This window comes from Coregonus lavaretus (assembly GCF_964263955.1).
Source record: "Coregonus lavaretus genome assembly, chromosome: 6".
Lineage (NCBI taxonomy): Eukaryota > Metazoa > Chordata > Actinopteri > Salmoniformes > Salmonidae > Coregonus > Coregonus lavaretus.
The window spans coordinates 48,047,285-48,059,491 of record NC_139993.1 but is presented as its reverse complement, the minus strand read 5'-3'; the positions used below and the strand labels follow the sequence as shown (position 1 = coordinate 48,059,491).

The 12,207-nt window shown below is 47.2% G+C and overlaps 1 protein-coding gene across 1 annotated transcript; it reads left to right on the top strand.

The window, feature by feature from the left end:
• Positions 1–5,214: 5,214 nt before the first annotated feature.
• LOC311131061 (thiamine transporter 2-like) lies at positions 5,215–11,818 on the top strand (the record flags this gene model as incomplete). Its single annotated transcript, XM_084163878.1, has 5 exons — positions 5,215–5,382; positions 5,671–6,430; positions 10,930–11,122; positions 11,267–11,408; positions 11,663–11,818. The coding sequence occupies 5 exons, from the start codon at positions 5,215–5,217 to the stop codon at positions 11,816–11,818; spliced, it is 1,419 nt and encodes a 472-aa protein (XP_084020004.1).
• Between the last annotated feature and the right edge of the window lie 389 nt (positions 11,819–12,207).

The window sequence follows — 12,207 nt, the reverse complement described above, 5'->3', positions numbered from 1 at the left end:
GATTCCCTGTCTTAGGTCAGTTAGGATCACCACTGTTTTTTAAGAATGTGAAATGTCAGAATAATAGTAGAGAGAATGATTTATTTCAGCTTTTATTTCTTTCATCACATTCCCAGTGGGTCAGAAGTTTACATACATTCAATTAGTATTTGGCAGCATTGCCTTTAAATTGTTTAACTTGGGTCAAACGTTTCGTGTAGCCTTCCACGAGCTTCTCACAATAAGTTGGGTGAATCTTGTCCCATTCCTCCTGACAGAGCTGGTAACTGAGTCAGGTTTGTAGGCCTCCTTGCTCGCACACGCTTTTTCTGCTCTGCTCACAAATGTTCTATAGGATTGAGGTCAGGGCTTTGTGATGGCCACTCCAATACCTTGACTTTGTTGTCCTTAAGCAATTTTGCCACAACTTTGGAAGTATGCTTGGGGTCATTGTCCATTTGGAAGACCCATTTGCGACCAAGCTTTAACTTCCTGACTAATGTCTTGAGATGTTACTTCAATATATCCACATAATTTTCCTTCCTCATGATGCCATCTATTTTGTGAAGTGCACCAGTCCCTCCTGCAGCAAAGCACCTCCACAGCATGATGCTGCCACCCCCGTGCTTCACGGTTGGGATGGTGATCTTTTTCCTCCAAACTAAACGATGGTCATTATGGCCAAACTGTTCTATATTTGTTTCATCAGACCAGAGGACATTTCCCAAAAAGTATGATATTTGACCCCATGTGCAGTTGCAAGCCGTAGTCTGGCTTTTTTATGGCGGTTTTGGAGCAGTGGCTTCTTCCTTGCTGAGCGGCCTTTCAGGTTATGTCAATATAGGACTCGTTTTACTGTGGATATACAGTGAGGGAAAAAAGTATTTGATCCCCTGCTGATTTTGTACGTTTGCCCACTGACAAAGACATGATCAGTCTATAATTTTAATGGTAGGTTTATTTGAACAGTGAGAGACAGAATAGCAACAACAAAATCCAGAAAAACGCATGTCAAAAATGTTATAAATTGATTTGCATTTTAATGAGGGAAATAAGTATTTGACCTCTCTGCAAAACATGACCTAGTACTTGGTGGCAAAACCCTTGTTGGCAATCACAGAGGTCAGACGTTTCTTGTAGTTGGCCACCAGGTTTGCACACATCTCAGGAGGGATTTTGTCCCACTCCTCTTTGCAGATCTTCTCCAAGTCATTAAAGTTTCGAGCCTGACGTTTGGCAACTCGAACCTTCAGCTCCCTCCACAGATTTTCTATGAGATTAAGGTCTGGAGATTGGCTAGGCCACTCCAGGACCTTAATGTGCTTCTTCTTGAGCCACTCCTTTGTTGCCTTGGCCGTGTGTTTTGGGTCATTGTCATGCTGGAATACCCATCCACGACCCATTTTCAATGCCCTGGCTGAGGGAAGGAGGTTCTCACCCAAGATTTGACGGTACATGGCCCCGTCCATCGTCCCTTTGATGCCGTGAAGTTGTCCTGTCCCCTTAGCAGAAAAACACCCCCAAAGCATAATGTTTCCACCTCCATGTTTGACGGTGGGGATGGTGTTCTTGGGGTCATAGGCAGCATTCCTCCTCCTCCAAACACGGCGAGTTGAGTTGATGCCAAAGAGCTTGATTTTGGTCTCATCTGACCACAACACTTTCACCCAGTTCTCCTCTGAATCATTCAGATGTTCATTGGCAAACTTCAGACGGGCCTGTATATGTACTTTTTTGAGCAGGGGGACCTTGCGGGTGCTGCAGGATTTCAGTCCTTCATGGCGTAGTGTGTTACCAATTGTTTTCTTGGTGACTTTGGTCCCAGCTGCCTTGAGATCATTGACAAGATCCTCCCGTGTAGTTCTGGGCTGATTCCTCACCGTTCTCATGATCATTGCAACTCCACGAGGTGAGATCTTGCATGGAGCCCCAGGCCAAGGGAGACTGACAGTTCTTTTGTGTTTCTTCCATTTGCGAATAATCGCACCAACTGTTGTCACCTTCTCACCAAGCTGCTTGGCGATGGTCTTGTAGCCCATTCCAGCCTTGTGTAGGTCTACAATCTTGTCCCTGACATCCTTGGAGAGCTCTTTGGTCTTGGCCATGGTGGAGAGTTTGGAATCTGATTGATTGATTGCTTCTGTGGACAGGTGTCTTTTATACAGGTAACAAGTGCTCCTAATCTCAGCTCGTTACCTGTATAAAAGACACCTGGGAGCCAGAAATCTTTCTGATTGAGAGGGGGTCAAATACTTATTTCCCTCATTAAAATGCAAATCAATTTATAACATTTTTGACATGCGTTTTTCTGGATTTTTTTATTGTTACTCTGTCTCTCATTGTTCAAATAAACCTACCATTAAAATTATAGACTGATAATTTCTTTGTCAGTGGGCAAACGTACAAAATCAGCATGGGATCAAATACTTTTTTCCCTCACTGTAGATACGTTTGTACCTTTTTCCTCCAGCATCTTCACAAGGTCCTTTACTGTTGTTCTGGGATTGATTTGCACTTTTCGCACCAAGGTACGTTCATCTCTAGGAGACAGAACGCGTCTCCTTCCTGAGTGGTATGACGCTGCGTGGTCCCTTGGTGTTTATACTTGCGTACTATTGTTTGTACAGATGAACGTGGTACCTTCAGGCGTTTGGAAATTGCTCCCAAGGATGAACCAGACTTGTGGAGGTCTACAAATTTTTTTCTGAGATCTTGGCTGATTTCTTTAGATTTTCCCATGATGTCAAGCAAAGAGGCACTGAGTTTGAAGGTAGGCCTTGAAATACATCCATAGATACACCTCCAATTGACTCAAATTATGTTAATTAGCCTATCAGAAGCTTCTAAGGCTATGACATCATTTTCTGGAATTTTCCAAGCTGTTTAAAAGCACAGTCAACTTAGTGTATGTAAACTTCTGACCCACTGGAATTGTGATACAGTGAACTATAAGTGAAATAATCTGTCTGTAAACAATTGTTGGAAAAATTACTTGTGTCATGCACAAAGTAGATGTCCTAACCGACTTGCCAAAACTATAGTTTGTTAACAAGAAATTGGTGGAGTGGTTGAAAAACAAGTTTTAATGACTCCAACCTAAGTGTATGGAAACTTCCGACTTCAACTGTAAGTATTTAGACCCTTTGCTATGAGACTTGAAATTGAGCTCAGGTGCATCCTGTTTCCATTGATCATACTTGAGATGTTTCTACAACTTGATTGGAGTCTACCTGTGGTAAATTCAATTGATTGGACATGATTTGGAAAGGCACACACCTGTCTATATAAGGTCCCACAGTTGACAGTGCATGTCAGAGCAAAGACCAAGCCATGAGGTCGATGGAATTGTCCGTAGCACGCCGAGACAGGATTGTGTCGAGGCACAGATCTGGGGAAGGCTACCAAAAAGTTTCTGCAGCATTGAATGTCCCCAAGAACACAGTGGCCTCCATCATTCTTAAATGGAAGAAGTTTGGAACCACCAAGACTTTTCCTAGAGCTGAATGCCTGGCCAAACTGAGCAATCGGGGGAGAAGGGCCTTGGTCAGGGAGGTGACCAAGAACCTGATGGTCACTCTGACAGAGCTCCAGAGTTCCTCTGTGTAGGTGGGAGAACCTTCCAGAAGGACAACCATCTCTGCAGCACTCCACCAAGCAGGCCTTTATGGCAGGGTGGCCAGATGGAAGCCACTCCTCAGTAAAAGGCACATGACAGCCCGCTTGGAGTTTGCCATGAAAAACAAGATTCTCTGGTCTGATGAAACCAAGATTGAACTCTTTGGCCTGAATGCCAAGCGTCACGTCTGGAGGAAACCTGGCACCATCCCTACGGTGAAGCATGGTAGTGGCAGCATCGTGCTCTGGGGATGTTTTTCAGTTGTAGGGACTGGGAGACTGGTCAGCGTCGAGGAGAAGATGAACGGAGCAAAGTACAGAGGGATTCTTGATGAAAATCTGGTCCAGAGCGCTCAGGACCTCCAACTGGGGCGCAGGTTCACCTTCCAACAGGACAACGACCCTAAGCACACAGCCAAGACAACGCAGGAGTGGCTTCGTGACAAGTTTCTGAATGTCCTTGAGTGGCCCAGCCAGAGCCTGGACTTGAACCCGATCGAACATCTCTGGAGAGACCTGAAAATAGCTGTGCAGCGACACTCTCCATCCAACCTGACAGAGCTTGAGAGGATCTGCAGAGAAGAATGGGAGAAACTCCCCAAATTCAGTTGTGCCAAGCTTGTACCGTCATACCCAAGAAGATTCGAGGCTGTAATCGCTGCCAAAGGTGCTTCATCAAAGTAATGAGTAAAGGGTATGAATACTTATGTAAATATCATATTTCATTTTTTCATTTTTAATTAATTAGCTAAAATTTATAATAACCTGTTTTTGCTTAGTCATTATGGGGTATTGTGTGTAGATTGATGAGGGGGGAAAAAGTCAAGGGGTATGAATACTTTCCGAATGCACTGTATGTATTTTTTTTGCAAATCACAAGTGGGGCCCCACCTGTAGTCGGCTATTGTGATCTTCCATAAATCTGGCTGTGAATTAAATAAAGAGGGCACACATAGAGACAGACAGACAGACCAACCTGGTAGACGTAACATAGTAAAAGTAATTCTGTCTCCCTCCATTTAGTATGATGGGCGGGCCGCTGCTGTATCATACTAATTTGAGTGTCCCGGATGTACGTTTCCTTTGTTATGTCTAGTCTATGAGACCAGGCTGGACGGACAGACAGAAAGACAGAAAGACACACACACACACAAAGGAGAGTCGTCATTCTAAGCATAACTTTTGATTAGCTAGTTTCATTAGTGCCTTCCTTAGTACCCCTGTTTGACGTGTTAAGGAGTAGAAAAGTATCTCATCCAAGGGCAATGAATTCAATTTGTCCTGCTGGGGGCCATAGGGCTTGAACCCTGCCAATGCTGCTTGCAGCTATATTTTCATATTAAATTCTGAGCTATGAAGGAGGTGGAGGGTGATTATTTATGACAACACCAACACTTGGACTTCACCCCCGTATTTTTCATCTTAATGCTCGCTTTCTGGGTAGCTCTCCCTCTTCAAACCTCAGAGGGAACAACAACATTGGGAGCAGCTAGGTGACTTTACAGTCAATCTCACCTTGGGCTTATCTCCGCCCCCATATCACTGCAGATTAAACAGGCTGAATTAGACTGAGCTCAGCCCAGCCGTGGTGAGACGTGCCTGGGGAACAGCAGAGAGACAATGTGGTTCTGCTGGGACTGGAGCAGGGAGTGTGGGCTTCACGGCAGAGGCTGGGTGGGCCCCACAGTGCTGCTCTGTATCTATGGCTTCTGCTCAATGATGAGACCCTCTGAGCCTTTCCTCACAGACTACCTCACCGGGCCATACAAGAACCTCACCACCAAACAGGTATGGCACATTAATCGTTTATTCATTTAACCTTGATTTAGCTAGAGAAGTCATATCAAAAATGTAGCTCAGCTGGTAGAGCACGGCGCTTGTAACGCCAAGGTAGTGGGTTCGATCCCCGGGACCACCCATACACAAAAAAATGTATGCACGCACGACTGTAAGTCGCTTTGGATAAAAGCGTCTGCTAAATGGCTTATTATTATATTATATTATATAACGGCAAATGCTTTTATGTGAATGTATTGTTGTATGATTTATCCTGCCATTTTCCTGATCTTCCCACAGGTTACAAAGCAGGTGTTCCCAATATGGGCGTATTCCAACCTCTTCCTACTCATCCCAACCTTCCTGGTGACAGACATTCTGAGGTACAAGCCTGTCATTGTCCTCCAGGCACTCAACTACATCTTGGCATTTCTGCTGTTCATCTTCAGCTCTGGCGTGGTGTTGACTCAGTTCGCCCTCTTCATCTACAGTATGGGCACCGCGGCAGACGTGGCCTACTATTCCTATATCTACAGTGTTGTCCACCCCCAGTATTACCAGAGAGTAACTAGCTATGCCAGAGGGGCTGTGCTACTGGGCTACGCAGCAGGAGCCATGTTGGGTCAACTCCTGGTGTCCCTGGGAGGGGTTTCCATCTACTGGCTCAATGTCATTACACTGGGATCCCTCTGTGTGGCGCTGTTGGCTGCCCTCCTCCTGCCCATGCCCCAGAGAAGCCTGGTCCTGGGGGGGACTCAGACTAATATCGGCCCATTCGAGGAGGTTGTGTCCAGTTCATGTGGATCCTGGGTTGTGTGGTGGCTGAGGAGGGGGAGGATGGCCGGGAGGGGGAAAATGAGAGCTCTGAAGAGGTTGGTGGTGGATTGTAAAGAGTGTTACTCCTCTGTGGCTGTGCTGTTCTTCTGTGTGTGGTCAGCCATGGGGAAGTGTGGCTACCACCAGATCACAGGCTACGTGCAGATCCTCTGGGCAATCAAACAGCCCCAGTACAACTTCACAGAATACAATGGAGGGGTGGAGGCTGTCGCCACACTCTCAGGTAACATAACTATTCTCTATAACACCCTCTCCACATGACTCTTGGTAACGCGCTGGAGTTAAACCCCATATTTCACTCTCCTAACAAATGTTGTTTTAACATTGAACTTCAAGTGTACTGCGTATCATCAACTATTACACTTTCTACCCCTTTTAAGGCGATCCAGGACTACACGTATATTCCATGACTGTTGAATGTATTTACTATTCAATATTTGTGTGTTAAACCCTAACAGCATTAAAGACATAGCTGTAAAGATGGTCACCGGCAATAGCCACTAAACTACCACTATTTTCTAACACCCAGTACGCGACAACCAGTAAACACAGCATTAATTACACTGGCTAATTACCTCTGCTGTCTATTGTATCCAGATGGCTCAGACCAGCTGGAACACGTCACAGACAGGCTTTCCTTTGGATTTTTAGCTCTGAAACATTCCCCTATATCCCTGGAAACCACAGGCAATTACTGTGTTTAAATTACATCCTGCTTCATATCTCCACTTTATAAATTATTCTGGTTGACATGCAATCACAGTTTCTATATCTTTGACTAAGTAAATTCAAATGTTTTGTTTAAAGGCTCAATGCAGTCAAAAATGTGATTTTTCTGTGTTGTATATACATTTCCACACTATGGGGTTGAAATAAACTGTGAAATTGTGAAAATTGTGATAATACCTTTTAGTGTAAGAGCTGTTTGAAAAGAGATTTGGCCTTCATGCAGTAAATGTTTTAATAGTCCAATAAGAAAGAGAGTTCCAAACCTCTCTGTCAATAACAGCTTTACTGTGACACTCTGGCTCTAGGACTTTTGTAGGTGAGCTAGAGTGTATGTTGTTTTGTTGGGGATTTGGGTGTTTTTCTATGTTGGTAGTTCTGTTGGGTGTGTTTCTATGTTTGCAGGTCTATGGGTTATATTTCTAGGTTGTGTGTTGTAGTCAATGACTCCCAATCGGAGGTAACGAGTGTCAGCTGTCGGCTCGTTATCTCTGATTGGGAGCCATATTTAAACTGTCAGTTTTCACCTTGGTTTTGTGGGTTTTTGTTTCCTTGTTGCTGTTAGTGTATATCAGTATTTTGGACTTCACTTTCGTCCTATTTGGTTTGTTGTTTTTGATCGTGGTTTCTTTAATTAAATAAAGTCTACGATGTTCGCTCAACACGCTGCGCTTTGGTCTCCTCCTTTCGACGATCGTGACAGAAAAACCCACCATCAAAGGACCAAGCAGCGTGTCCAGGAGCCGAGGGTCTGGACATGGGAAGAGCTTTTGGACGGTAAAGGGTCCTGGACGTGGGAAGAAATCCTGGATGGCATGGATCGCCGTCCATGGAGCGAGACAGAGGAGAGGCGACGGAGAGAGGAGCAACGGCGTCGGCAGAGCCAACGTCGGAAGGACGAGAGGCAACCCCAAGAAATTTTTTGGGGGGGGCACATGGCTTGGGCGACTGAGCAGCAGGAGGCTGCCACAAGGCAGAGTCAGAAGGCTGCCAGGTTAAGGGGGCTGACGGAGGCAGAGAAGGGACGGATTCAGTGGGCTACCAGGTCAAGGGGGCTACTGGGTAAAGCAGGGAAGGAAAGTGTTGAGGCACGGCGTGAGGTACTGGGGTGTGTAACCAGTTCGGTCCGGCCCGTTCCTAGTCCCGAGGTGCAGCCAGTAGTGTGTGTTCCCCGTACGGTACGGCCTGTTCCGGTCCCTCGCACTAAGTGTACGGTGCGCGTCGCCAGCCCGGGTCGACCTGATCCTGCCTCCCGCACCAAGTGTACGGTGCGCGTCGCCAGCCCAGCCCGGCCTGTTCCGGCCCCTCGCACTAAGCCTACGGTGTGCGTCGCCAGCCCAGCCCGGCCTGTCCCTGCGCCACGTAGGATGCCTACGGTGTGCGTCGCCAGCCCAGCCCGGCCTGTTCCTGTGCCACGTAGGAAGCCTACGGTGTGCGTCGTCAGCCCAGCCCGGCCTGTCCCTGCGCCACGTACTAAGCCTCCTGTGTGTCCCCAGAGTCCTGTGCGTCCTGTTGCTTCTCCCCGCACTAGCCCTGAGATGCGTGTCCTCAGCCCGGGACCTCCAGTTCCGGTACCACGCATCAGGCCTATGGTGCGCCTCAGATGGCCAGAGTCTGCCATCTGCCCAACGGCGCCTGTACTGCCCGTCTGCCCAACGGCACCTGAACTGCCCGTCTACCCAACGGCGCCTGAACTGCCCGTCTGCCCAACGCCGTCTGAACTGCCCGTCTGCCCAACGCCGTCTGAACTGCCCGTCTGCCCAACGCCGTCTGAACTGCCCGTCTGCCCAACGCCGTCTGAACTGCCCGTCTGCCCAACGCCGTCTGAACTGTCCGTCTGCCCAACGCCGTCTGAACTGCCCGTCTGTACTGAGCCTGCAACGCCGCCCGTCTGCCATGAGCCTTCAGAGCCGTCCGCCAGACCGGAGCCGCTAGAGCTCTCCGCCAGACAGGATCAGCCAGAGCCTTCCGCCAGACAGGATCAGCCAGAGCCTTCCGCCAGACAGGATCAGCCAGAGCCTTCCGCCAGACAGGATCAGCCAGAGCCTTCCGCCAGACAGGATCAGCCAGAGCCTTCCGCCAGACAGGATCAGCCAGAGCCTTCCGCCAGACAGGATCAGCCAGAGCCTTCCGCCAGACAGGATCAGCCAGTGCCTTCCGCCAGACAGGAGCAGCCAGAGCCTTCCGTCAGACCGGATCAGCCAGAGCCTTCCGCCAGACAGGAGCAGCCAGAGCCTTCCGCCAGACGGGATCAGCCAGAGCCTTCCGCCAGCCATGAGTGGCCAGATCCGTCAGCCAGCCATGAGCAGCCAGATCCGTCAGCCAGCCATGAGCAGCCAGATCCGTCAGCCAGCCATGAGCAGCCAGATCCGTCAGCCAGCCATGAGCCGTCCAGCCAGGATCCGCCAGAGCCGTCCAGCCAGGATCCGCCAGAGCCAGCCAGCCAGGATCCGCCATTTAGTCAGGTGCTGCCCCTTAGTCCAGTGCTGCCACTTATCCTGGTGCTGCCCCTTAGTCCGGTGCCGCCCCTTAACCCAGTGGGGTTTAGTTGGGGGGTGGTAATGTGGAGGAGGCTAGGGAGGCTGGTGACTAAGGTGGGGTGGGGACCACGACCAGGGGCAGAACCGCCACCGTGGACAGACGCCCACCCAGACCCTCCCCTAGACTGTGGGTTGGTGCGCCCGGAGTTCGCACCTTTAGGGGGGGGTACTGTGACACTCTGGCTCTAGGACTTTTGTAGGTGAGCTAGAGTGTATGTTGTTTTGTTGGGGATATGGGTGTTTTTCTATGTTGGTAGTTCTGTTGGGTGTGTTTCTATGTTTGCAGGTCTATGGGTTATATTTCTAGGTTGTGTGTTGTAGTCAATGACTCCCAATCGGAGGTAACGAGTGTCAGCTGTCGGCTCGTTATCTCTGATTGGGAGCCATATTTAAACTGTCAGTTTTCACCTTGGTTTTGTGGGTTTTTGTTTCCTTGTTGCTGTTAGTGTATATCAGTATTTTGGACTTCACTTTCGTCCTATTTGGTTTGTTGTTTTTGATCGTGGTTTCTTTAATTAAATAAAGTCTACGATGTTCGCTCAACACGCTGCGCTTTGGTCTCCTCCTTTCGACGATCGTGACATTTACCACAATGAACTTGGCAATATGAATGTTTTTGGAAACAGATTGGTGAAAAGCATGAACCAAGACTGTTTTGCATGAACATGTAATATATTCCTGCTATCAAAAACCCTTATCCTCTTCACATATGAGTTCTACACACATTGGAGTTATAACTACCAGTGTTATCAGTATAAACTCATCCACTCCAAGCAGCACACATTTCATAGAACGGTCAGAGGGTTCTGTCCTCTCCATCCATATTGTTTCTATAACCTCCTGCCAGGATCAAAAGCACGCTCTGTAATACTAATTACCAGGAATGTGTCCCTGCTTATTTCATTTCAATTTATGTCATTATCTGACTCTCATGGAGGGATTACAGCCAACGCTAGGCTATTAGCAGGTCTGTCTCATAACCCTCTTCAGATGGAAGGCCTCTCCTCTCCTTCTCCTTTCCTCTTTATCCTCCTCTCCTTTTCCTCTCTTCCTCCCCTCCTCCTCTCCTTCCTCAGAATGAGATTAATTCCATTAGGCGTAGCTGTACTCTCCTCAGGCCCAGAAATTGATTAAATACAGAGAGCGGTCAGCAGTTCTTATAAACCAGCTATTATTGATCTGCCAAGGCGGGATGGGCCAATTAATATAGGTTTTAAGTGGATTAAAACAAGCCCAAGCTAGCTATAGTAGCCTATATTGCATTAGCGTCAGAGTGATATGGAGAATATTCAGGGTCCTTTCCTGACTGGGTCTTGTCACTTTCATTGTTACAATTCTGACTTACAGTTTATGTATGGACTACTCTATAGCCCAAAAGAAACATGATGAGTGGTGTATTTGGTTAATAACTTTTTTTCTACCAGATTAGTGAGAATTTATCTACCTATGTTCCCAGGGGCGGCAGCCTCCATAGTTGTGGGCCATGTGGCTCTGGACTGGTCAGTGTGGGGGGAGCTGGTCCTGGGTGTGTTGACTGCTCTGACTGCTGGAGTTCTTTACCTGATGGACCTGACCAACAGCATCTGGATCTGTTACGGCTGCTATGGACTTTTCAAAACCATCTACATGGAGCTCATCACCATGTGCACGTAAGATATCTTTCAACCATAGGAAATATCAAGTTTAGGGACTGGGCAGTCAATCAATCAATCAATCATTGTTTTACTGTACAAAGCAGAATCCTGATAGAGGTGACTCTATGTCTAATGATTCCCTTTGTGTGTCTCTGTAAGGTTCCAGATAGCCCAAGGCTTGAGCAGGGAGCGCTATGCCCTGGTGTTTGGTGTAAACAGTTTTGTGGGCATGGCCCTGCAGAGTCTTCTCACAGCCATTGTAGTCAACACCAAGAGCCTGCAACTCACAATCACCTCACAGGTACTGCAAAGAGAATTACACTGACTACCACACACACATACACTCACCTCACTGAAATAAAATCATCTTACAAGCAATTACTGACAGTAATTGAAAAAGTGGTAGGTATTGTGTAACTACTTGTACTTTCTTGCTTATAACATAGTAATAACAACAGTATGTTGTTACTTACACTGGTAGTTACTGTGTTATAACACATTTGTAATGTAATGTAGCCTAATAAGAGTGTTCCTCTCATCTCCTTCCCCTTGCAGTTCTTTGTCTATGCCAGTTACTTTGCTGCTATGGCCGTGTTGTTCCTTATCAGAGGAGTGTATACTCTTCTCCAGAGCCGATTGGTAGAGCTCATCCCAGCTGAGGGCCTATCAGAGAGAAGAACTGACCTGCCACAAGTCTCACCTCTGGCATGACACTCAAACAAAGGGAAAGAACATACAGCACTGCCACCACACCTAGCCTAAATGGAGAACAAACCAATGCAACGGATACACAACCACCTGTATTATTTCTGTCCAAGGAGTGCAATATCTAAATTTAACCACCAGAGAGCACTGTAACCTTATGAACATGGCCAATATTGTTTCAAGTTTCCAGCTGACTCTTTACTAGCCTGAGTGCAAGTCTATTTCTGCCATAGAGATCCTATTAAATTACTAGAGGGACATTGTCATAAACCCTTAAGTTCCAGAATGAAGTGAAAATGGCAGCCATATTGTTCAGGGAGAAATCCAAACCAGTCTAATTGGAATTAATTTCAGTAGAGGCATAATCCTGAGTTTACTTATGCAGGAAAATAAAA